Source organism: Sinohyriopsis cumingii, chromosome 15 (assembly GCF_028554795.1).
Source record: "Sinohyriopsis cumingii isolate HCF-2022 chromosome 15, ASM2855479v2, whole genome shotgun sequence".
Lineage (NCBI taxonomy): Eukaryota > Metazoa > Mollusca > Bivalvia > Unionida > Unionidae > Sinohyriopsis > Sinohyriopsis cumingii.
The window spans coordinates 117796149-117823008 of record NC_142975.1 but is presented as its reverse complement, the minus strand read 5'-3'; the positions used below and the strand labels follow the sequence as shown (position 1 = coordinate 117823008).

The following is a 26860-nucleotide window of genomic DNA, read 5'->3' as shown; positions in this document are numbered from 1 at the left end:
ACAATACTGCTACAAAATGTAAAGGTTAAGAAAATTCAATAAAGTAAACAGTGACAAAATAATGGTTATTGTACAATGTGCTGCGGTTGACATGTCCATTGAGATTAGAGAGAAAGAAAAAAAAAAGAAAAAAGTTATGGGGTATTTAAAGATGTATGGATGTCACAATACCTAAGCACTGTATTTTAGCAAGCAAAGTTAACATTTGATCTGAGATATTACTCCATTGGATCGTGTACTTGTTCATTGAAGGAATGTATCGCTAAATATGTGATGTGTACGCTAACTGAAATTAAAATGATTCATTTGTAAATGGTTTGCGTCAAAATATCACATCTGTTAATCAATAATAAGTTTACTATTTTCCAGCCGACCAAACAATGCACTATATATAAAGCTCTGTTTAATGAGTTACTTCCCTTGCAAGCTCTTCGCAAAGCAATATATATTTAAACTATCGCGCGTTGGTTGATCGTTGCTCGCCGCCGGTGAAAGTCAGCGATATATGTTGCAATCAAATCAATCATGAAGCTAGTACGGTATGATTATGTTCTAGAATAATGCCAAATTGACACCGACGTTTGGTTTTGTACTTAAGCAAGATATTTTAGCATGCAGTTGAGTTTTACAAATAGATTCTCCTTTGTGTATACATCTACCCTGGAACGATTATATATTTGTTTAGCTGGATTAGAGCGCTTCCGTGAGGCTTGTTATGCTTTCTTTTATAACACTGAGTTTATTATTAATGTTTCCTTAGGATGTCATTTTCTTGTGATCGACGATAATGATGCCGCTGCGGAAACTTCTCCGTCTGCGCTATCAGAACATAGTCCTACATCGTAATGTTGACCTCAATATATAATCGTGATGTTTAAGGGTGGTGATGTTTTATTGCTTGAACATTAAACAAGAGATTCGTATATAGGAGCACATTACAGAGAAAATTGAACACATCTGTCACTAGATAGAGGGCGGGGGAGGGGTCCAAATCAACAATTTAACACCATGGAAGGTGCTTCATCACCCCTGGGTTATCAAACCTCATAAGCTTGTTCCGTTTTTGTAAAACTTTTGCTAGCTGTAATCAAGAATAGCCTTCGATTTCACCCGTCACGGATCACTGCCATCTCACCTCTGCGTGGGTTCGAGTCTCGGGCTCGGCCAATGTGGGTATGAGAAAGCTTGCCAGTAGCTTCTCATGGGTCGGTGGTTCTTTCCGGGGATTTCCTGGGTTCTTTCTCCACCATTTATACTGGCCGCCATGTATAGCCTATCTTGTGCTGAAAAATGGCGTTAAACCCTATCACAACAACAACAAAGAATAATACTTCAACTTGACCTGATTTCAGCATTCCCAGCTTCCATTGCTTTCCAGTCAATTGAAATATAGGCCAACTTTACTTGAAAACAGGTCCATTTGCTTGTTTGAGAATTTTAATTTCTTAACAAAAAAGCCATCAGAGTAAGTAAAGTCAGACTAATACATTGTAACTCTAATTTGTAGAAAAGCAATGCTATGGTCTGCCAAGTGTGCGAGATATTCCTGACAATTTTACTTTCATTACGATGTCAGTCGACATCAAAACATACTACACTGTGCCATCATTGAGGCAGTAAGACCTTGATACTGAAAACATAAATATCAAGGACAAGGTCTTGCATTGTAGGACTAGATTTAACCTAACGGAAAGCCATGTTCTGAACAGCCTATATTTCGCAGTTAATATTGTACCTTGTATTACATTTACATTGTAATGTTGGCATGTAAAGTTTGGTGTTCTGAACTATCCTTTCTATCAGGGGTGAAATAAAAGACTATCGGAACTTCACGGGTGCATCTCATTCTTCAGAACTGGCCAACACGTGTTGAGTTTTCTCTTATATGTAGTAAACTGAATGAGGTCTTTTGAGATGTTTTTGAAAATTTAACTTCCTGATTACAGCTGGTACAAAGTTTTACATTGAGACAAAAATAGGACAAGCTAGTAGGGTTGGAAATACGGAGGGGTGAGGACTTGTGTTATATTGTTACAGGTTTGGACACACCCAGCTGTCTATCCATTGACTGATATTCTTAATTTCCCGTGTAATGAACCCATGGATTAGTGTAGCATATTCCAGTTGACTCGGGAACTCGTAAAATTTTAAAGAATATTGTCAATAGTTGGGAGCATATATTGACACCGTTGCACAGCTTAGAATCTAACTGCTTTAGTTATACAAAAGGGGCTTGTTGATTGCAATGTTATATTAACTATATAATAATACAATGGTGGACACTTCTCATTTTTCCATCTAGACATTTCAAAATTTACATTGATGCTTAAGGTTTCACTTTTTATAGTGTAATCTGTGCGGCACTAATATATATCTCGGATATTGTACTTGTTTGGTCTTTCCAAAATTGCAGTTGGGCATGGCCATGATATTGCCTGCTTATAGGTGCAATCTGCATATTGGAATACTACACAATGGTTGACCAGAAATGAGGTTATCATTGCTTGAAATTAACGAATAACGGATACATTTAAAAATCAAGTAGGTATAAAACTTGGTCTTTTCACAAGAAGTGACATTTTTATTTTATGCTTGAATGTAATGGCTAACAAGATGTATATAACAAATTGAAGTAGCACATCTTTTACTGGATCCTGCACAATGTCAGCAGTTTACTGTTTAAGTTCTGCTGTATTTTGTGAATATTCATACAGAAAAATTCTCCTTTCCAGTTAAAAGTAAAATGGTACATTAAGAAAAATAAGTTGAACCGTCTTGGATTCTGACCTAATTCATTTCAAACTGGAGGCAGCCATTTTTTACCCCCTGACTACTTAAGCCACTGAGATATAAAGATTTCCCAAAGAAAATCGAGTAAATTAACAGTAGTGTAAAATAAGAACATGTGGTATATGGCATATTTTTATTCTCTTTGAGTCATGTAAAAACAATTAATTTTAAGCATTTAGTCCCAATTTGTTAGTTTATTTGGAGCTTCAGGCTGGTGAATTTCCTGTTGGTGTGCTTTTTGAAGTAGTTTTGATAACTTTCAGTTGACTCGTAGCTATTCGATCCCAGGCTGTCATACCAAAGACTTACAGAAATGGTACTAACAGCTGCCTCGCTTGGAGCTCAGTATTAAGAGGTTAGCAGTAGGACTGGTCGGCCTGGTGTCAGGATAATTTGACTGGGTGGGACGTCATGCTGCATGTCTGTGGCATGATGCCCCAGTGCTAGACATCACTATAAACTGCCACACTGCAGACATCATAGTGATATGACTGAAAAATTGTTAAAGCTACGTTAAAAATCTAAATCACACTCACACCGACTCATAGCTAATAGTTTCACCCGTCACCAGTCGGCATGTTTACAGCTTAAAAGTAACTTTTGAAAATCTGAGCAATTGAAGTGTCCAAGTTCTCTCAAAGTAAGGCACCCAAAAAAGTTTTTCGTTGATGGCTCTAGCAAAATTCCTGAAATTGAGCTCTTAACCCAGTACTTAAAGTGGTTAGTACATTATATGTTGTTGTGGGGTTTAACAACATTTTTCAGCACAAGATTGGCTATACATGGCCACCAGTATTAATGGTGGAGGAAGAACCCAGGAAAGAATCGGCGACCCATGAGAAGCTACTGGCAAGCTTTTACATATACCCACATTGACTGAATCCAAGACTTGAACCCACGCAAACAGAAGTGAGATGGCAGTGATCTGTAACGGAGGGTGCTTTAGACCACTTGGCCACTCGGGGCCCTACATTTTATGTACTAATGATTATATAATGTTGGGGGGGGGAAGTCCCAAAATGATCCAATATTTCAAGTCTTTCTTACATATATATAGTAATCATTTATAATATTTTGTTTTTTTGAATACCTACCAATCTACCATGATTTTAAAAGTGGTACAATGGGAACCGCACATATTTTTCTAATTGCACTTTACGTGTTTTGTTTACTTTAAAAGGTAAAGATTGTAGGCTGTAAACCAGTTGTACAGTTGTTTTTTTTATATATATATATATATATAAAGTTGTGCGTTTTAAGCTCGTGATGTTTGATACATGAAACGATATATTTGGTGGAAGAAGGGTCTGGGAAGAAACACTGACCCACTAGAAGCTACTGGAAAGCTTTTTGACATACCTTGTTGGTTGAGTTAAGATTCAAACCCATGCAGAGTTGACAAGTGACTGATCTGTAAAGGTGTCCTTACTGACATAGGACCCCAAACCAGAAGGGGGTTCTCAATAAGATGCATACCCGTATTTCCTGATGCATGGAAATCCAGCCTATGTGTTATCATGACATTGATTTTGGCCAGAGCATAAGTCTTAATTGCCCTTGATTTGCATCAGCAATATAACACTGTCCTTAACAAATGGACTGTATGTGACAGTGATTGACATTTGCTAGACTAATGTTAACACCTTATTGGCCAATAATATCACACTTGAACTGGGCTGAGCTAACAGGTCATTGATGTTGTACTTAGGTGGGCATAACTCAATAAAGTTTTATGATGTTTTGAGATTATCCATGTCAGTCTTGATAGAGGAGGAGGGAATTAGTTATGACTTGATTCAATTACAGTAGGTTTTAATAAGATGTCAGCATTCATTTGGTCACCCATCTACTGCACATATCAATTTTGGAAAGATCATTATTTTTTATTTTATTAAGACAAAAGAAAAGCAATCTATCCTGGGTAGCATTCTGCTGGGGACTAGAATTGTACTGGTGCACTGATGTGTGCCTGAATGATCACAATATGAAGCTTAACATGTACAAAACAAACTGTTAATTGATTACCTTACATTGTGTGATGCAGGCATGCTTAAGACTTCTTCTCATATGTACCAACTGATGATGACTTTTTGGTAACTGTCAGAAAGGCATAATTTACAATATCCAAAGGACTGCAAAAATTACTATAGTCAAAATTTATATACTCATACAGCTGTTGCAAAAATGATGGACTAGTGCCTTTGCTGCTGTTGCCACAGTGGATTAGTTGGTTGATCTAGTTTGGTCTGTTTTTTTGTTTTGTTTTTTAACTATATTAGGTGGAGGAAGAACCCAGAACGACCACCAACCCATATTGGTTGATCTGTGACAAAAACTCGCATTGCAAGATGTGCAAGTGATGTAAAAGCAAGCACCTTAGTACACTTGGGCGCATGGAGCCTCTGTTGATTTGATGTTTATCTCCTACAGCTGAAGTCAATTAGACATGAGATCTCAGGTTTCAGTCATTATGGCCTTTACACCATTTTCAAATGAAGACTATATATGGCAGCCAGTTTTACTGCTTAAGAAAATCCAAGTACTTTTGAGACACCAAACACCACTTATGTAGAACCACTGACCTTCCACAACTAACTGACAACATTCTCATTTACACACTGGAGGCAAGTAATCACATGACAAGCATTTTGTACCACTCGGCCATGAAAGCCGCTCAGGCCATAGGTACAAGTCTCGTATGAAAGACTAGAAGTGGGAGATAGAACCTGTGACAACTGGATCGAAAGTGCAGAATGTTACTGCTGGTCCATCAGTGATGATGATGTTGACAATACAATTAACTGCAATGACATTGATTTTATGAGTACTCTGGGGAAAATCATTCCTTGACTTTCATCCATTGTTTAAAATCTAGTTATTGATATAAAAATGTTTGACTTGCTATATTTCTTTTGTTTCTTTAAACTTTATATTAGCCTTGCAACAAGCGTAAAAATATGATATCAGTATCTGAAATAAATGTTCTTACAAGAAATGGGTCATTGTAAAAGTAGGCAGAAATAATGCAACTTCACTTCCACAGGCATTAATGGTTTTTTTTCTGACAAATCATGTATTATAAGTTTACCAAAACATTTATTAAAAAAAAAAATAACAAGGAATTATAGCATCTGACCACACATTTAAAGCAATATAAGATTTAACTATTGTCTTATCAAATGCAGTATGCCTGAGAAAAAAAGAAAAATAGCAAAAGTGATCACTTTAGTAAAGACTTAGTTTATTAAGGATACAAATTCATGATTTCAGTATTAGAAAAGAAAACCCTATTAAAAAGTCTGTATTCATGGACGTTAAATTAGTAGGTATTAAGGGACTAATCAGTGACGTCTGCAAATAATAAGCCACCATGAAAATTTGTGATTTCACAGTATCAGAGACATACATGGCTGGCAGACAAACAAACGAAAGGACAAAAGATTGATTATACTGAATGAATACAAATAAAAATATGCAGTAGATTATATGATCTATAAGAATTCAGTAGATACCTCCAGCCAGATGTCATTTAAATTGCTTCTGTCCCTAGCCAGTATTAAAATCGCTTCTTCTGCCCACTAACCCATTGCCAGAAATTGTTAAAAAAATATGCTTCTGTAGGGGGCTGTGTTTTTCGATTAAAACATCTGACAGTGGATCATACTTTTTTAAAAATTTATTCTGTTGTGGGTTGGTTGAATTTAAAAGTGCCTCCTACCTCCCTCCATTGGGGGGGGGGCTATATGTTTTACTGGAACAGCCCTCAATAGCATTTGACCAAATTTGATTGTCATAGCTGAAAGGCTGATTATATCATTAAAAAAACTTTAGATATTGAACATGTAATATGGATGTACCATTAAAAACCTTTTAACAGTTGTGTTCATATAGCATATACATTCACCATGACTAAATGAAATTTCTACAGAAATCATCTGACAGACCCAGATGTGTTGGCCAGCTGCACTTGTATTTGGCGAGTAGCCGTCTGAATGGTTATTGGTTTGAGTCCAATCTCGGGTTGCATTTTTCATTTATAAATACCATTCCTCTGGTTTGTATAATCACAGGAATTTATCATGCTAAGGTTTTGAACATAAATATGTATTATATATATACCAAAACAAAATCTTGATTTTATCTTTGCAGGTTTTTAATGAAGTTGAGTCATGAGACGGTGACAATAGAGCTAAAAAATGGAACCCAGGTCCATGGCACAATAACAGGTTTGTTCAACAGTATTGAGGTATCTGATTTAATCAAACCATCTAGTTACATCACTGGAACAAACTGGCATTCTGTATCTCAATCTTCTTTGTATAAATACAGGCATGTTATTATTCCAAAAGACTTGGATCACATTTGGTTTTGAAATTTGTACTATGGCAGAAGCTGTCCACTATTTTTTGTTAGCTGCAAGATTATTTTTAGAACACGTTTGTATGCTGTTGACACAAAAAATTAGTCACTGCTGCACCAGGGTGATGGATACAAACTGCAAGTGACACTCCCATTACTTGGGCACCACCACTTTTTTCTCAACTGTAAAGTTAGTGAGAGAGTAAAGGCATCAGTGAGATGGTTAGTGAAATACTGTGGTTCGGTTCTCCTATTTGGCATAGGGTTTGATTCTTAAAGATGAAGAATTTCCATGTTTTCCTCACTGGTTATCCTGGTTAAAGTTAAAAGGGACCTTGTATGCCTTTTCAATCTCTTTATTTTGGTATGTGATTGAGGGATGTAATTTGGTTGAAAGAGTATACATTGTGGTCTTACTTCAGATGTGTACCTATTAAAAGACTGCTAGCCCCACTTGGTCATTGCAGGGCACTGAGTGGTCTAAAGCGCTCACACATCACTGCCATCTCACCTCTGTCTGCGTGGGTTCGAGTCCAATGCTCAGCTAGTGTGGGTACGTGGGAAAGCCTGCCAGTAGCTTCTCGTGGGTTGGTGGTTCTTCCCAGGGTTTTCCAGGGTGCTTCCTTCAGCAGTTATACTGGCCGCCATGTATAGCCTATCTTGTGCTGAAAAATGTCGTTAAACCCTACAATAACAACCACTTAGTCTTATCACTTCCTGGGCTTCAAAGGTAAATTAGAGAACATTTTTTGGGGACTTTTTATGTATTTTTTATTTCGTTTATTGTACTCTCAGAAGTTGGTATTGTTTAACCTAGCAAAAGCCATTATCTCTATTTCAGTAACTGTTAAAGTTAGTGTGCTTGGAACTAATTGAGACTCATTTTTCAAGCTCATGGGAGCAACTGTTTTGATAGCTGTCTGCTTTTAATAGGGCAAAAATGTTTCCTATTGCTTTGGTATCAACTTTAGGTAGGTAGTTTTTATATACATATACAGTCCTACCCATTCATGTCGACATCCTCGGGCCCGAGGAAATATTGTCGACATAGGGGCATGTTGAGATGGGGGGAGGGGGCTTAAAAAGATGCAAGTTAAATTCGTCAGTAAGGGGTGACCTGTTGTCAGTGAGTAGCATTTACACTTTGAGAAAACAATGGAAATTTTGAGTACATGAAGACAAAACCAGTGTGAAATACACTTTTATATTGACATATTACATTTTGGTTACCTTTATGTAATAAAATCCACAATAAAATATTGCATCGGTCGCATCCTGATATGTAAAATGTTCACTACAGTTTGCAGTGTCAGCATTAGCACATGGTTGCTTAGTTGCTACTTACATGCTTCAAGTAATGTACTTAAATTGTCCTAGATTTTGGTCAGTCTTTACTCATTTTATTGAGGCTAACAAAGGGATGGGGATATTCACAGGGGAATGAAAACCTGTCAATAAGTTGGTTTAAACAGTACATGTATTTAGTTACAGAAGTCATCGTGAAAATTATATAAAAGCGAACAAGAGATTTGTGGCCAATATGATTAATGAAGGCATAATATTTTATACATTGACACCTGCTAATGAGGTATTAAAAGAAAATGATTCTTAAAACACAGTGCAGTATTGTAATAATGTCCGCTCAAGTGGTATACATTTAAAATACATTCTGGAGATAACAAGTTATGAATTCTCTCAAAATACAAATACATGTAGCAGTAAAAGATTTTAATGATAAATACGTATACATGTAATTGAGATTATTATCTATAGCATAATCAATGCATAAAATTACAATTTAATTTATCAAGGACCAGACAAAAGCCTGTTTTGTTTTTTTATATATCCAACCGCGACATTAAAGCCTGGCAGCAAGATCCAACTAATTGTTGAATAAAGTACAGGTCGGATCTGGCCGCTTGCCGACATAAATGATTAGGCGGCAAGATCAACTAATTGTTAAACAAAGTATGGGTTGGAACTTGCATCTTGTCGACATAAATGATTAGAAAACAAAGGGCTTCTTTCGACATGTACATTTATTTTTTATCTGGACGTTGACATAAGCATGACAATTTTGGTAGTAATAGTTGACCAAGGAACCGGGACTTTGCTTTTTTGTTAAAATATGCGACTTGTTGATATAATTGATGTAGGACTGTATCTGTGTGTGTGTGTTTGTAATGAACTAAGCACTTTGAGTACTGGGCAAAGCCTTTTTAATTGGATGCTCAAATAATTTTCAGGAAAAGAAATTATAGCCATATAGCCAGGAGAAAAGTGCTCAGGTCGGCAAAAAAAAATAGGAACAGTTGGTCACCCAGAACCATGATTTTTTTGTGTGCATAGTGCAGTTTCCATATGTACCACATGTTAAGTCACAGTACATGAGTTTTGTGAACATTCTCTCCATTATGCATATTGCCAGTGCAAGCAGCTTCCAAAGCACATAACTCATCAGTGGGACCTATTCTGTTGATATGTGTCAGTTTGACCATAGCAAGTTGACTAGTTAAAACAGTTGGTTTCTGCGATACTGAATCTAGTTCACTCCCTTTACACACCAAGTAACAATAATTTGTGCGTCGGATCAGTAATACAAATGGAGAGAAGGCAATTTGTATGGGATCATATCGACACAATAATAGCATAAAATACGATAATTGTAGTTTGGGTTTTCTATAAAGTTCAGTGGAGTTGGTCACAGAACCAGTCTAACTTTTATGGTAGTACCGTGGATGCTTTAATCTGTCTTTAATTTTCATACAAGCTGCCAGTATGATTATGCATTTTCTAGAAATGATGTCCTGCAAACAAAAAACACTTTAAGGTGTTAACATTCAGTATAAAAGTTTAAAAAGGAATATTCAGATTCTTAGATAGCAGGAAAAGCAAAACTACTGTTGTTTGGACATTGTTGATTTCGTTGTCTTGTGGATAAATACTATTGCTACTTAAAATTGGAGACAAAAATACACCATTAAACCCAAAGATTGCATCAAGTTGTGAAATTTCACAAGAAACCTTTGAGCTTCATAGGGTCTGAAAATGTAGTTTCTGCAACTGTACAAGAAGTAATTAAGATCCAAGTGTACTTCATACATGTACAGTGCAATAAAGTGAATTCAGATATAACATGGTTGTGGCATGGCTCCCGAAATTTCATATATTCACACATGAAAAAATATTTTTTTCTTCTTCAAAGTACATGAAATAAAAGATAACAGATTTCTTTATTATCATTTTGGGGAAGAGATCATGAATGAATTTGAATGTACTACAATCGAGTCCATGTATGAATCTGAATATAATACGATCATAGCATGACTTAAGAAATTTAACAATTTCACCAGGTCTTGAAGTGTTAAGCCAAAATAAGCATTATCGGAAATGTTATTACTGATCCATGAGTGAAGCCAGTAAGTCATCTTTGTGATTGTCTTCAAATTATTCTGTATACAGTCGTTGCTCAAACAATAGCTGACGTGTTTCTTCTCTAACTGCATACACAACCAAGCAGCAGACAATGCGGTGGTTGATAAAAAAATTTCTCATAATTTAGTAAACATCAAAAAATGAAAGCTGCTAATATATATGCTGGGCTTGGCATTGTTAGTAGACACAATCAGTTGACCAGTAAATAATGTCCACTTTATTTGCAGGATATTGAAAGGGTATGAAATTGTACATGTATTCAGCTTAAAAATCTTCATAAAAGTATTTTTCACGTGTTTCTTTCGATTTTCACAAAATCTGAAGTAAAAGTTTTATGCACTCGGAAAACGTGCTGTTTGTTATTCTTGCTGTAGTCGTTCAAATGAATAGGTGTACAAGTGTTAATTGTTGGAAATTTACCATGGATAAAGGTACACGGAAACGCATATGATAATATTTTAGGAGCATGAAATTTGTACAAGTGTTAATTATTGGAAATTTACAGTGGATAAAAGTACATGGAAACACATATGATGAAATTTGTACAGACACCATTCACAGACCCTGGAATGTAATGAACCATATTTGTGCTCTGTCTTTCTTAACCTAATTTTGCTGTTAATTTTTCCATTGAATTCAGATACATAATGATTTGTGAAAAAATTATTGAATAGTTCAAATATGTATGCAATTTTTGCAATGGAATTTTATGTATTATGGATTAACTGCATGCCATGACTACAATATCCAATGGTAAATAAACGGTGTTAATATTCTGTTTATGCTATATATTAGTCGTTGAATTTAGACAATGATTTGTGACAAAATTATTGAATATTTTATATCTGTGCAGTTTTTCAATGGCATTACATGCATTATGGATGAATTGCATGCCACGACGGCACAGTAGTAAGTGGTGTCAATAACCTATTCATGATATACATTAGACATGAATAAACCTTTATGCATCAGTGTGTTGTTCTCTGAAAAAGTAAAATAAAGTTTTTAAAAAACCACATTAATGATCACCGCTATTAACATGATCCAGTTTTTTTTGGACTCCAATTATTGCATAAAAGCAGGGTTCCACTGTATTTAATTTAACATATTTGTTGGCCTTCACTGCATTAGTCCCTAGTTGCACCTTTGTAATGCCTGTTTCCACATCAGCTGTATAGTACTTGAAATTTTGCTACACCTTACCAAAAACTGGTATTACTTAGGAAAAATTGGGACTGCATTAATAAGAATGTCTTGCCAAGATTGAAAAATCAGTAAAACGAGTTTATGGTCTAGTTTTGTGTGAATAATATTATGTCGAAAAAAATCGGGCTCCACAGTAAAATGATTGCAGACAAGTAGTTGGTGAAAGAGATTGTTTCTAATTAATTAAGTACTGAGATCAGATGAAAAGATACATTTTAAAGTACTGTAAGAATTATTACTTGGATTCAAGGTATAAACGTGAAAAATATATTTCATCATGCAAAACCTGTCAAGTGATAAAATATTAAAGAACAAGCTGCATTGTTCTGTTATCAGTAAGATCATTAGTTTGGATTATAAAAAATTAATCTTCGTTCTTACTCTGGGTGTAGAATATTGTATTCCACTGTTAGTGGCATCAACATGTTAAGTGTTATTTTTCAGTACATTTTTTTATTAATTGTGCAAATTGTGAAATCTTGTCCAATACAAATAAGCCAACCTCCAAAATGTGTAGAAAATATTAATGCAATACTTTTTGTTAGTTATTAAATCTAGAGTTGCTATATATTTGTTGTATTTTACTCCAATTTGTGCAACCTTTATTTTTTCTTCTCCCGCAAGGAAACCAGTTATGTAATACTGTTGGTCATTCACACCTGGCGATAGCTGATGACTCTGTTACAGGCTAACCTGCCAACCCTTATGGTATGACCATCAGTCTTACTGAAATGACCCTTAAATTGTCAACTTATGAAATAATATCATAAAAATATGAAATCCAGAGATTGGCTTGCCCAGGTTTAGTCCTGATATGGGTTTTCATGTTAGATTCAGTGCAGTTGATCTGTTAACCTCAATCACTTGAATCTGTCATATTTTTCTTTCAAACACATGTAAGGTCAAATGTTTGCTTCTAGCATTATATAGAGCTATCGGCCAACAAATGAAAACATGATGATGAAAAGAGAAAAAAGTGCCTTGTAAAAATTTCACACAGTACAAAGGTATAAAAAGAATAATGTTAAGGTCCATTCCATTTATAATATTGTAAACTTTTAAACCAACAATTTAACTTTAGTTCTGTTCTAGTTTGTTTAATATTAATTCAGTAATTTAGTATTTCTTCTAAGGTTTAAACTCACTTGATTGGTATAGAAGATGTACCCAAGGTAGACAGTGAAACCATCAGTCATGCTATAGTGTGCCTTATGTCAGAATTTTCTGGGAATGGATGAAAAGATTGTTCCATTGGGAACGGATGGTGCGTCAGTGATGATGATGATGATAATAATACCACACACAAGATTTGTCAGCATTAAAAAACAGTATATGAACTGTTGATGAATTTAATGTACACTAATATAAAGTTACAACTTGTATGCATATTTTATTTTATTGTATAGATTAAACATTTTTTCAATAGGTATAACCGTAAATGAGAAAAACCTTCCATCAGTCAGAAGAACCGCCAGTTTTCAAAAGCATTAAGTCCTGTGGGCTTCCTACTTTACAAAAGTTAGTGTCAAACCCTGGTAAAGCTTCAGTAGCATTGGTAAAGGCTCTGGTGTTGATGTAGGCATTAGTTTTTATGGATATAGACTTAGACAAAGAACTGGCATGATGGTGAATGAGTTCTCAAGATTATAAAGCACATACAAATTCTTCTGTGAAAAATAATTATACAGCTATAACAATCAGATTTTAGATTTAAATCTTTCTAAACATAATAGATGTGTACCAAAATTGTAAAATGGTTAAAATTTATATTGGATATGTACTACACTGCTGTAACAGTTAACTGGCAGGCCTGTGTTTATGGAGTCAAATAGGTAACGTGTTCTATTGATAGTTCATGACACTAACTTTGGTACATGTATATGAACTGAGTACAAAAATGTGCACTCTACGAAGTAAAGGGTTAAAGATGGAGACTTACTGCAAAGGTTTGAAATGCCAGACTTTAATAATGTACTCATTTGAAGCATATCTTTGTTTGAGAGAGACCCTTCTACTTGAATCCCAAAAAGTTTGATGTGTGTTGAACTTTTGGCAAAAACAAATTTAAGTAGTTGGATTTATGATCACTAAGAATAATGGATGAGATGTGTATGATCTATAGTTACATTGCATCAGTAAGTTTATGCAGAGAGTCATTGGTATAGAAGGGATGGTGTTGGCTAATGATAGGATAAGTGATGCGTGCATACTTTGATTTTCTTTAGAAATGATAATCCATATTGCCATTCTGAGGTGTGCATCTGGAAGTAAGAATGAATATGTTTATCCATTTCACTACTACCCATACTAATGTCTATACATTGCATGCTGCATTTCATGTGAAGCACGGGCAATAGCTGATCAGTGTAATTACTGAACCATGAACTGCACTTGTATTAGTAGCTGTCACTTCAGACCTTGTGACTTTTGCCCATTACAGTATTTTTTCTATGCCAGGACAGTGAAAGCAACTTCTGAAGCAGCTTTGTATGGTCCTTTTTATTTGAATTTTTTTCACAAAAATGTATTACTTGTTATATAAACTTGCTACAATTACTTCTTTCATATAACTGAATGGAAGAGAATTCTTTTTTTTGGTGTGTTTTGTATATTTTATGTTTATTTGCTAAATATATGCATGTATTTGTGTCTGTAGGTGATTTAATGGCATGTCTGCCCATTGCTGGCTATATATTGTTGAGCAGGAGTTAAATTTAAAATCAGAGAAAAGAAAATTAAAGGGCCAGTATTTTGTTGTCAATGTCACTTTAGTTATAACTTATTTCCTGCATGATAAGTTTGAAATGGCTACTGGATACAATTGAAAAAGTTGGTAGAGGTGAGCTTTATAATTATTGATTGTACTTGGTTCTTCCAAATTTAATGGCTTTGTTTTATTTTCCTGCCCTATTTAGGAGTGGATGTTAGTATGAACACGCATCTTAAGGCAGTGAAAATGACAGTAAAAAACAAAGATCCAGTCCAGGTTGATACTCTCAGTATTCGAGGAAATAACATCCGTTATTACATTCTACCCGACAGTCTGCCCCTTGACACATTATTGATAGATGACACACCCAGAACTAAAAAGAAGAAAAAGGAATCTGGTAGGTCTTCACCTTTGGCACTGAACAAACTTGCAGTCCAGTTTTTACATTTCAGTTATGATTATTTAAGCTGGCATTTCTGTTTCACATTGCTAGTGATAGGCATGTCTGTCTTGTTGAATCTCATTTGACATTTGTGATGCCAGGAAAGTAAAGAGACTGCTGCTTTTGGTGTCGTATAATGTGAAAAAATGTCATTAGACGCTTCATTGATAATTGAATGAGTATTCATAATATGTAGCAGCAAACCCAACTATTTATAATTTGATAATCCCCTTATTATTTTCAAGTAGGATGAAATATTTATTACCAAAATTTTACTATAATGTGTGCTGCTCAATGATTCGCTAAATTTTAATGAGGCAAAAATATTGTGATGTACAATATTATCTTTATTGTTGCATTTTCTTTCTGATGTCGTTTTTATTAGGTCAGCTGATTAAAAATAGACTTTGTAAAAGGAAAGGGTAGATAACGTCAATTTAATTTTTATAAAATTGTCCACCACCATTTTAGATGTTATTGACATTGCAATCATTATGAAATAGCCAAGTACAAAACTAGATTCCGAAAGAAGCTTCAGAAGGTAACTTTTATTAACATTTATTGAAAGTACATAAAAATATTTTTATTCCTTTCAGCTACTATGGGCCGTGGAAGAGGACGAGGAATGAGGGGGGGTCGTGGCAGGGGAATGAGGGGTCGCGGAAGAGGAAGGCGATGAAAGCATTCTTTATTTTTCATTTCGTTGTTTATATTCAGCATGGATCATTTTTCTGGAGATTGCCAGGAGTGATAGCCATTCAATCATGATAAACAAGTGTTTAAATATTTGAACATATATAGATATGTAATTGAGATGGACAGAGGATTTGCGTGGAGGAATAGTCACTTTACCAAAAGGATCAAAGCAGTGTTCTTTGCAACATTTATACGCATTCGTTAGTTACATTATCACATTTTTTGTGTTTGTGGGACTACCATTTAATTCACAATTTCTGACAAGAGAACAGCGATGTATACTTAACTTAGATCTTAATTACATATTTTCATTTCATTAGTAACATGTGAATTCCGTGCTCATTTAAAACTTGTCTTGCTTTGTGTAGTACAGTCCATCCAATGTTGAGCAGCCACCTCATGGAATTAGAAAAATTGGCTTTGTAAGTCACATGGCTGTTTAATACAAGTCAGTTTCTTCTAAAACAGAGTTTCATTCAAAAATGTCACCATTTAATATGGGTGGTTGCTTGATACAGGTGACATTTATGACTGGTTCCACTTTATTTGCAACTGCTGTAGTAATTAAATAAATTTGAATCCTTTATATGCAGTTGTGTCATCCATCTGACTGTAAATCAAACATCAATAGACTACATTATCAACAAGCTTAAGTTTGTTTTCTGTATTTCATTGTCATTTTTTGTGTAAAGACTATGTGATGGTATGTATCTATGTAGTAAAAATAAATGATAATTGGTTTTAAAACACTTTAGTAGTATATTTCATTTTCCCTTAGCATCTTGTTTCAGACTAATATTGAAAGATAACAGTAATGCTTTTACTTGCAGTTTTATATTTTATGGGTTTAATGCAGAACTTCTTAAAATTGATTTCTCCAAATTGTGTTTAGCGTACAGAAGAAATTTTGCTCACATGCAAAATCGAAATGTTATGATTCACAGTAATGTTGAATATTGACATAAAACTAACAATATAGAAAGTTTTTGAAATCTTTACATATAAGAACAATTGGCAACTTCATATAATTTGCGTTTTACAGAATAAAACATTTGATCAACAGTTAATTAAAATCTGTTTGCTTGCTTTTAAAAATTGGTTTGCAATCGCATTATATCCATGACTTTTGTTTCAGCGTAAATTGAACTACTGATGAAGTAGCAATCTCTGCTTCAAATTATCTTGTAATTTTGTGTAATGAATTCTCATGTATGAAGGAAACGGGTATCATCAAGGATGTACACAAGTGCCACTGTAAGGCAGCACAAGTAAAGTTTACTTTTGGGCATATTAAACCAAAGGAACATTCTTGAAGTCATCTGTTTTGCATCAATTGCCCAGCAGCATGGATCCTGATGTAAATAAAATTCCAATGAAACTTATTGAAATATCCACATAGTCCATTGAAATCACCACACAAATACGGGGAAAATTTATCCAGTGTTGAGAGAGGTCTGCTTTTGTGTATTTGATGTCCACAATTTCAAATGTCTAAAAAGCCAAGCATATTTATGGTATGGCATCGTCCATTCTGTATCTGTCAACATTTGCTGTATGTAACTAATAAAAAAGAAAAGGGTAAATTACAACCAAATTTGGCAGAGACCATTCTGCCATGATGGACTTTCAGATTTTTGCAAATGATGCTAATCTGATAGTTAAAATTATTAAAACCTTAAAATTATATTTAAAAACTGCTCAACAGATTTTGGCCCAATTTGATAATGCAGAGGTATTGCAAATTTATATTTATATTTATATTTGTATTGCAAATTGGTCTGCCATCAATATGACTGTCATTGCTAAAAGTTGAAACTTCTATTTTAAAAAAATCATTCTTCGCAATTGCATGACAGAATATGACCAAATTTGAGAGGAAGCCTCCAGGCAGGGTAAGTTGAGTTTACACAATTGCAGATCCATTGTCATAATGATAATTTCATCTCAAATAAATGATGTGCTTTACAGGAATAACTCTTGTACTGTTATCATTGCCTGGTAGATGATGGGTGCTGGTGTGCGGTACACCCACTTTGACAATCTCACATGACAAAATAATATTGGGAAATAAGCCCGTTCTCCAAGGCTTGTTTTTAATGTTTTTGGGCCCAGGGTGGAAGAGTGGTCCTAGGCATTACATTTTACAGATAACTCACATCTGTGTTGGTTCAGGTATCAATTTGGCCATTAAGAGTGAATGAGAAATCTTTCCAATAGCATCCTATATCAGTGCATCTTCCTATGTTCATCCTCCACCAGAATTGACTGGCTTATATTTATATATAGCCTTTCATGTGCTAAAACGTGGCATTAAACCCATACAAACATGTTCTTAAATATACAAGTCTGGCAAGGATTTGAATTTGTATAGTTTCTTGCATTTTGAAAAGACAACCTGTTATTTCTGCACAAAACAGCATTAGAGTTTTATGAACAAAAAAGATTAACAGTGCCTAAATGTTAACATTTGACTGTCTTTCACTGAAAATGAACAAATGCATTACGAGATGCATCAGAACTGTACATACCTTTTAAGTGTTGAAATAAAACCCCGTCCAAATTCTAAAAGTTGCTTTTTAGAAAAGCAATAAATGTTCCAGACATTACATACCTGGATCAAACTTTGTGGGTAGCTTACACTTGGTAAGGGGGAAGCCTATTCATTTTGGGATAAAGGTCAACATCACTATGAATGAAGGAGGTACATGTCTTCAGCACTGTAACATTATTGCACATAACAGACCTGGACCAAATGTTGTGGATAGTGTGCACTTTGGGTAAGGAAGAACCCTATAGGTTTTGGATTCGAAAGGTTAAACATTAAGGTTATTGTGACTAGACATAATTTTGATTGATGATGAAAATGCTTATTTTTGAGACACTTCGTGGAAAACTGGACACGGTTCAACTTGACTGACATAATGCCTTCAACTCTTGATTCATTTTTATTTTAAAGGCATGTAATATGACATGTACAGCTATTGTCATGTTCATCTATCAATAAATTATGTAAGGTATCTCTAGGAAACATTTGGATTATCCCTTCTGCCTTTTTTTTAAAGTATGGATATATACAAATCTTGTAGATCAACCCAGTACCAATTTTGGTTAGAGTTCATGCCCATTTTGTCTTGTTACTTAATGCAAAATATGTCTATCATGTTTGCACAACAAGTCTTGCAGTTTTGGATGGATTGGAAAGAAAGGCAAATGTGATCATTTTTAGAGATTCACAATTGTGAATCGCTCTGCTCATGTAATTTTTATGAGTTGGTTCCCATTTTGCCTTGCAGCTGAATGCAGTATATATATCAGAATCTTGCAAATGCAAATAATCTCTCAGATTTGAGTGGATTAGCATGAATCTTGGGGAAATGTTGCGATCACCATCTGAAGATGCACATGTTGACAAATCCTCTGTGCACTTGCAAATTTTGGTTAGGAGGGATTTCACTGTCTTTCAATCTCTTTACCAAGTATGGTTTGTATTACTAAAAATATAAAAAGATTGGTCTTAATAAAATTAGTAACAAAGTATAGATCCACTGGCCTCTGATTTTCTCAAATAGACAGATGAAATTGGGTTTCAAATTTTTTAGACACGTCAGTAGTTATATCCCTTGTCCAGCTGGCCAAATTCTTTTAGACACGTCAGTAGTTATCTCCCTTGTCCAGCTGGCCATACTTGAAAAAATGCTTGCTCTCGAGTTTTATTTATAGGCAAATATCAGCTATGTGAGTGATATCTGGCTTCATAGGGTCTCTTAATGTATTTTAGCTTTATATTTGTTAAACCCTAAGTATTTTGGGTTCTATTTAACCTACGGTTATTAAACTTGGTATGTGGATGTGTTTCAAAGAGAGTAACCCTACCATATCAAAACACTGATGCAATATTCATGTTTGAGTGACTGCAGCAATCCATTTGTCACTTCCTCAATAACTTGGACCTTATTGCACATGCATATGAAATTTGGTGGATGGACACAATTGTACCAAAACTAGTGCTTGAGTGACTTTAGTATTCTCAACTATACATTTCTTAAGGTTAAAAATTATTAGATCCCATTTCACCAATACCCATGAAAATCGCAATGTGGATGTCTATAAAGGACAGCTTGCCCATATTAAATATAGGTCAGTGTGACCTAATTTTTTAGGAATGTGTGCATGTTTGGGATTTTAACATAATTTTAATAATTTTTCAGTCATATTGCTATGACGTCTGCAGTGTGGAAGTTTATAGTGATGTCTGGCACTGGGACATCATGCCGCAGACATGTAGCATGATGTCCCATCCAGGCACATTATCCTGACACCAGGCCGACCAGTCCTAACACTAACCTCTTAATGATGAGCAACTATTGAGGCTGCTGTTTGTACCATTTTGATAAGTCTTTGGTATGACTGGTGGGGTTCAATCCAGCGAGCTCATGCATCTGAGGCAGACATTTAACCACTAGGTCACAGGAGCAGTCATTTTTAGGAATAACTTTATTTTACTACATACCAGTTTGTATATTGTTGCCACACCAGTTGTTTTTGTTAGCAAGAGAATTTTTATTTACAATCAATGGCAGCCATTATATAAATATTTTGCAGAGGTTATTTTCCTCACCAATAATTAATCTGCAAAGTGTAGCCTAATTTGTTTTTGTCTCACCTGCAAAGCATTTGCAAGACACAGGGATCACTTTCTTTATGGCATTGTTGACGTAAGCATCAAGGGCAAGTTAGCAGTCACTCTGACACCATTGTATATACAGTCATGAAACTGACAGGTGGACAAAGTACTCCACTGCAACCCATTTTTCACACTCCAGCAATTACATTAAATATTTGCACATAGCTCAGTTTCTCCAATGTAATGAAATTTGATGAGCATATTTATACTCGCATGTAAAATTAGGTCATTATGACCAACTTTTCATGCTCCAAATATTATATTATTGCATTTAACACATTTTCAGTGTTGTCCTTGTAAGTACTGCTTGATGGATATATTCATCTTGGAGGGTGCTACTCATCATGGGCAAAATTATGTCAGTGACATTCTTTTCATGCTCATACAATAATACTCATTTAACTAAGTTCTTATGGATACTGGCGTGTGTGAAGTCATGAAATCGGATGGGTGTATTTATATTCAGAATATTACTCACCTCAATGATTTGTTAAGTCAAAGTTATGCGAGCTTTTGGAATTATGACACAGCATAGTAGTCAAAAACGTACCATTTAGCAAATTCTTTTATAAAAGCAGGCTTTATTTACAGTGTGCAGAAAAATTATTTTCCAGTGTCAGAATGTTGAAATACTCCATGTGTAATTCAGTTTTGCTAATGAAAATCTACATGTCTGATATTAAATTATTAAAAATTAAATTCTTACCTTGAGTTACTCTATAATTGTTTAAAAGATGATTTTTTTATATGCCAGGTGTTATGAATATTATTTTTGTGGTCATATTGTCCATTAACAAATTTCTGTATAACATCTTGAATGTTTGGACTATAGGCCTGAAATGTTCCCCATTAATGGAAAAAAACACTTGTATTTTTTCTTTAATCAGAATAAGCCTTCACAAAACATACATCTTCTGTGTCAAATACATAAATCGATACTAAATTGGTTTATTTTAGAGTAGATCTGACAGGTCTGAAACATCATATCAAAATACTTTGGTCTCTGAAACATTTTATCAGCTGATCCTCATACTTTATAATTATACAACACTCTGCTTCAAGAAGAAATCCTCTGTGCAATTGTAGGAAATTAATGAGATCAAAACTGCAGCCAAAGTAAGGCAAGAATACACACTTTCAAATGACAGAAAGTATGTCCCAAAATTATAACGAGTTACTAATTGAATTATACCAGTGTTGCAAACAGAAATAGTATTAACTTTGCTATGATGCACCCATCCATAATATTAACTGCATCAGTGTTCAAAGTTGTTCTTTGCATTCATAGCATCATTCAATTCAAAACACTTGATTGCAGCACACTGACCAATCAATGATAATGTCTAACAGTGAACTAAATGTATCATGGTTACTTTTTTATGTCACTGTCAGCACTAGCATTCAGTATACAAAAGCTAAATAATCCATACATCAGAAGATGCAAAGGTCATTAGAATAACTGGTATCACCTAATGATTCTGAAATGTTTTATGTAACTTGGCAACTTCAAACAAGTATTATGACCGAGATTAAGCTCAGTGATATTACCTTTTAAGAGAGAGACCATCCCTTGTCTGCCTCACAAAAGTTCATTGCACATACGCCAATTTGTCATGTTTTGCTATAATTTAGTTTTAAAAACATACTGCAACCCATGTTTGTGTTTTACTAAAATCTGTATTAAACGATCAAGTTAAGACACAGTACAAGTGTAAAATCATAAGGAGTGTTGAACATCAGAAAGTAGAAAAGCGTAATGGCAGGAAACTTCTAAAATATTTGCAATTTTTTTCTTGAGACAAAGATAGGGCCAAACATGGTACATAATAGTTTAAACTTGTACTGGACTATGCATTGGATACTATTTATGAAAAAAAAATTCTTTATGATTTTCATGTAAAATCTGCTTGCCATTACCAATTTTCTTCAGAGGTCAAAACAAGCCATGTTTTAAAAAGATCTTTTTGACATGTTCTGGCTTGAAAAGTTGAAACATAAGGGTATGATATTCCTAATCAACATCACTTCATATTACCAATATTTTTATTTGCTCCTCAGAAGTGGAAAGAAAAAGGAAGATTATTATAGGTGTTGCTATAGAAAGCCATTGTATTTTCTGTAAACAAAATTATGTTACTGGATAGGCTTCTTAAAAACCTTGCCAAAAAATTTACCAAATGATGTACAGATGGTGCCAAGCACAAAGTTCCAATGCTTTTTTTTTTTTTTAAACATGTGGACAATTCAACCTATTTTCACAAAATGCACATTGTAATTTAAGTAATGTCCATCAGTGGTTTGTAATGACTTAAGAAAAACAATGGGTACAGTTCATGTCATTTCACAAGATATAGTGTATCTAATATTATTTTGTGGAGAATTGCTACTAATCATAAGGACAATATAACTAATGACCATGCCAGCTTTCATATGGAAAGGCTTACAGATGTCTTCAGTGTAGTAGACCATGTTAGCTTTCAAATGCAAAGACTTCCAAATACCTTCTGTTTGTCTTCAATGCAGTAAGACATGTCAGCTAATATATGCAAAGACTTACAATGTCACCTTACTGTAAGCTACTAAACATCAAAGTGACATAATGAATAGTGGGTCAACATTATCATTTCTGCTGCTGTGTAAAAAAAAATAATTGTAAAATATCCAGTCTTTATCAATATCTAGGCCTATCTTAAAAATCAATTGGTTTAACCATTTATTTTTTATTTATAACTTTTATTTCATGATTGCATTCCATATCAGTGTACATGACAAATCTCTCTGAACATTATAACTCTGCTACAGGCAGAACTCTACACAGACTCTTTCAAATCTTTCAGAACAGCTAAACGTTTTTCATACATCAGATTTTCAACTATGCACAGTATTTATAATGCATGCTCATTTTCTTTCAATATAATCCTGCTGCATAAGAATGTACAAAATTCCATGATAATGGGTTTCTTTGCATCCACAATTTGTAAGTTTGTGTTTTTTGTATTCAGCTGCCATTTTGCAATGAAATTCACATGATCTGACTTTTCTGGAGAGCTTTTAACCTGGAAAAAGAAAAAACTTTTTAAGCATTTTTATACAAAACAATCAAATAATCTCAAATTCACAAATGGTTTCAGAGAAGGGACATCTGATTATAAATGTAATGGGGCAACCATAAACTATGAATAGCGCAGGGGTAAAACTGTGCCTTTACACTTTAATCTTCAGGTCTGGCATGCAACTTTTTGGTAATCTCTGAGCTAAGGAGTTCCTACATCTCAAATGCCATGTATTATCATCAGGTTCAGAAATATGAAGTAATTCTAAAATTTTAACTCAAATTCAGCTCAAGATTCTGATGTTTGATTGGGCTTTGGTTTGATTTGGCCAATAAAATGTCACACTTTTGAGTTGAGTCTATGTTTTAGTGCAAGAATTATTTGTGATCTAAGAACCAGTCCTGGAGATCATGTCCTTTAGTCAATTAACATTTTTCTGAAAATACTTACCCAGTTATATATCAGCATACATTAGGAAATAAGTTCTACCATTCAAATTTAGCAATCACATCCTGAAGAAAAGGTCTTTCTCATTGTTATAGCATAAAGACATAGGGAAGCAACTCTTACCCATTACCTCCCCTAGCCACCATACGTTGAATACTGGTTGTTTACCAGTTCAAGCTAATGATGCATCAACAATGTTGGTCAAATTTGTGGGGAATTTTTGGCATCATCTGAGGTGACACTGTCTGAATTCCTCCTGAGAAGGAAAAAAATCCACCTTCCTAACATGACAATATCATAAGTGATGGTAAAATACCATGTGACATCAAAACTCAGATAAAAAAAAAAAGACTGACCTTGGGCAAATCTAGCCAACCTAGCAAAAGCATCCATGAGAAGGTGGACCCACCAAATTTAATTCTTGTCTCTGCAATGCTGTATCTTGCTGACAAAATTTGAGAAGCCTGGCTATGCACGCCTGCCAACGGGTTCTATTATATCTCAGACAGCATTTAAACAAGACACTCACTGACATCACTCTAATTTATAAGCATAAATCCTCCTGAGACTTATATCATCCTGAGACAATTAACCCACTTCAGTCATGTTGTCTGGGGTGGGGGTTATATTGTCTTTTTCTGCCATAACTGAAGAAAAAAAGAAAGCCGAGACCCACAACTCTTTTCCATCGTCTGGGTTTGCATCATTGCCTCTGGATATGTCAGTGGAGGAAAAAGTGGATGACAACCTTTTGATTGCCCTCAGATGGCAGGTGGATTTAGCAACAAATCCATGTGTCAGAATCTGAATAAAAGATCATCTGGATCCACTGCAGCAAAACTTTGATGCCAGGTTTGTCAAAATTACTTGGAGATAAATCAAGGCTGTATGGAATCAAATGTAGGACCTTTTTCTTTGAGCTTCACAAGATTATTCAATATATTAGTTGATGAATTAATGCCCGTGATAAAAGAAATATCTTCCACTGTGCACTGAGCATCTTTATCATTTCACCTCATCACAGCAGCCACTAAAATCTGGATTAATGTTTCCACATACTAATGTTTATGATTGGATGAAACTGATCATTAACCAAAGAACATAAATTTCATGAACTAGCCTATTAAACATATTCTTTACATTTTTACTGATGGTAGCTCGATATAAGTATGAAAAAGATAATAATGCAGTGTGACCTTTAAAGTAAGTCTATAAACCAATCATACAGTCCAAAAGCCCAATCCAGCCACGTCTTTGAAATAAATATATCACATACACAACTAGCATCTGATTTTCCTTTTCTTCATCTAGAAATTATGCACCCTCAGTTATTCAACTCCCTTATAGAGCCAGTTTGTACCAACCAGTGGCTGGTTGTTTAATGGACAGAGATTGCATTTTATAGCAAGCCACTTTGTGATAATACTTTGCTGTATCAGCTAATTGTGTTACCCTCTTTAAATAAAGTTATTATTATTATTATTTTTATTTTTATTTTTATTATTATTATTTCATTTTTATTATTATTATTATTTTTATTTTTATTATTATTATTATTTTTATTATTATTATTATTATTATTATTATGCCTCAGTTTGACATTAATGTGGTACATCACACCTGGAAGTGGAGACTGGCAATATATTTGCTAGCCATATGTCATAAATTCATTTCATTCCACATTGACCCTTGATAAGATTTGGATTCATTTATTTTCATGAGTATCAATTTTTATCGCTTTCTGAAAAATCAAATTACACTTTCAAAAGGGCATATATTTGTGATTTGATATGAGTTCCTATTGTTTACACAAAAGCAAAACTTTTCATTGGGTCTTTATATTCTTGGTTTGTAGCAACAAGACAATCCAGGAAAAACTGCAAAGTAGAAAACGACATAAGTTACACAATTTTAAACCTTCTTTTCTCAAACTTTTCTTTCATTTCAAGGAATGTGGACATAAGTGAATACATAATACGTAATGGAACAAGCTCTATCAATGTTGAAGTGACATTGCTTACTACAGATATTAACTCTTTCATCAATAAAACACTTTTGTTCAACGATGGATGTGGAATGAACTTGACTGACAACCCTTGGCTAGCATAGATGGACTGGCAGATTTCACCCTGCAGTCAATACTTTCTAAGCTGAAGAACAGAAACAAAACTGTCATGTAGACACAGATGCTTAGAAGAATGGAAACATTAATATTATGTCCTTACATTACATTACATAAAAATATTTGGGACTAAGAACATAAAGTCAGAGCAGATGTTGGTTCATCTTTAAATCTTTAAGAATTCTATATGGGATTTTTTAGCTGTCTCAGTGAACTTCATTAAAATCATACTTCACAAACTTCAAAAGATCAAAACGAATTCACTACATTTTAGTAAATATATATATACATACTGGTTACACATACACACCACTAATTATATTCACTGGTTATACTTAAGTTGAAATAACTGACATTACAATTAATGTTAGAATTCTAATTTTTATCAAGAAGTTGCAACTTAGTATAAAAAAAAGACTATCATCATCTACATTAGTAATTAAGTCTATCCTGACAATGATGCAGGATGTTTCAAATTATGAATGCCTTGTTTTTTGAAATGCCACAATTCTGGATTACTATCAGTTGTGCACATATGGCCTAGATCCTAAGTCCAACAAGCTTCTGACTGAACAAGACTTTTATCTACATGTGATAATGTACCTTTCTAGCAGTTCTCTTTCTGTAGGTGCTGGAGAACCAGAGTGACCATCATCCAAATCATCACTGCTTGTCTCATCATCTGCTTCATCATCAGAATCTATGTGCTTATTTTTCTTCTTTTCTTTTTTCTTGTGCTTCTTCTTGTGTTTGCTTTTCTTACGTTTTTCCTGAAATAATTGTGAATAACTGCAGTTTCAGGATGACAAATTTTGATAGTCTTGAAAATGTTCCAAACAGTTATCTGATAAGCTTCATGTCTTGATTACAATCCTTAGGTGCATGTAGAGCTCCTACAAGCACACAAACACCTGAA

At 34.4% G+C, this 26860-nt stretch overlaps 2 protein-coding genes across 4 annotated transcripts in view; one reads left to right on the top strand and one right to left on the bottom strand.

The window, feature by feature from the left end:
• The first annotated feature begins 395 nt into the window (after positions 1 to 395).
• On the top strand, positions 396 to 16387 carry LOC149782564 (small nuclear ribonucleoprotein Sm D1-like). The gene is made up of 4 exons (XM_089934012.1): positions 396 to 539; positions 6940 to 7016; positions 14706 to 14897; positions 15539 to 16387. Exons 1-4 carry the CDS (start codon positions 526 to 528, stop codon positions 15619 to 15621), a joined length of 366 nt encoding a protein of 121 aa, XP_089790138.1. The 5' UTR covers positions 396 to 525; the 3' UTR covers positions 15622 to 16387.
• A 4801-nt stretch (positions 16388 to 21188) lies between these two features.
• The window catches only part of LOC149782563 (G patch domain-containing protein 1-like), a 75941-nt gene continuing 70269 nt past the window's right edge, over positions 21189 to 26860 (bottom strand). For all 3 annotated transcript variants that reach the window (XM_089934009.1, XM_089934010.1, XM_089934011.1), the window contains exons 17-18: positions 26548 to 26714; positions 21189 to 23378 (exon numbers count right to left, since the gene is read on the bottom strand). In XM_089934009.1, coding sequence (XP_089790135.1) covers positions 23345 to 23378; positions 26548 to 26714 — 201 coding nt within the window. In that variant the 3' untranslated portion in view covers positions 21189 to 23344. The remainder of the gene's footprint in view (positions 23379 to 26547; positions 26715 to 26860) is intronic.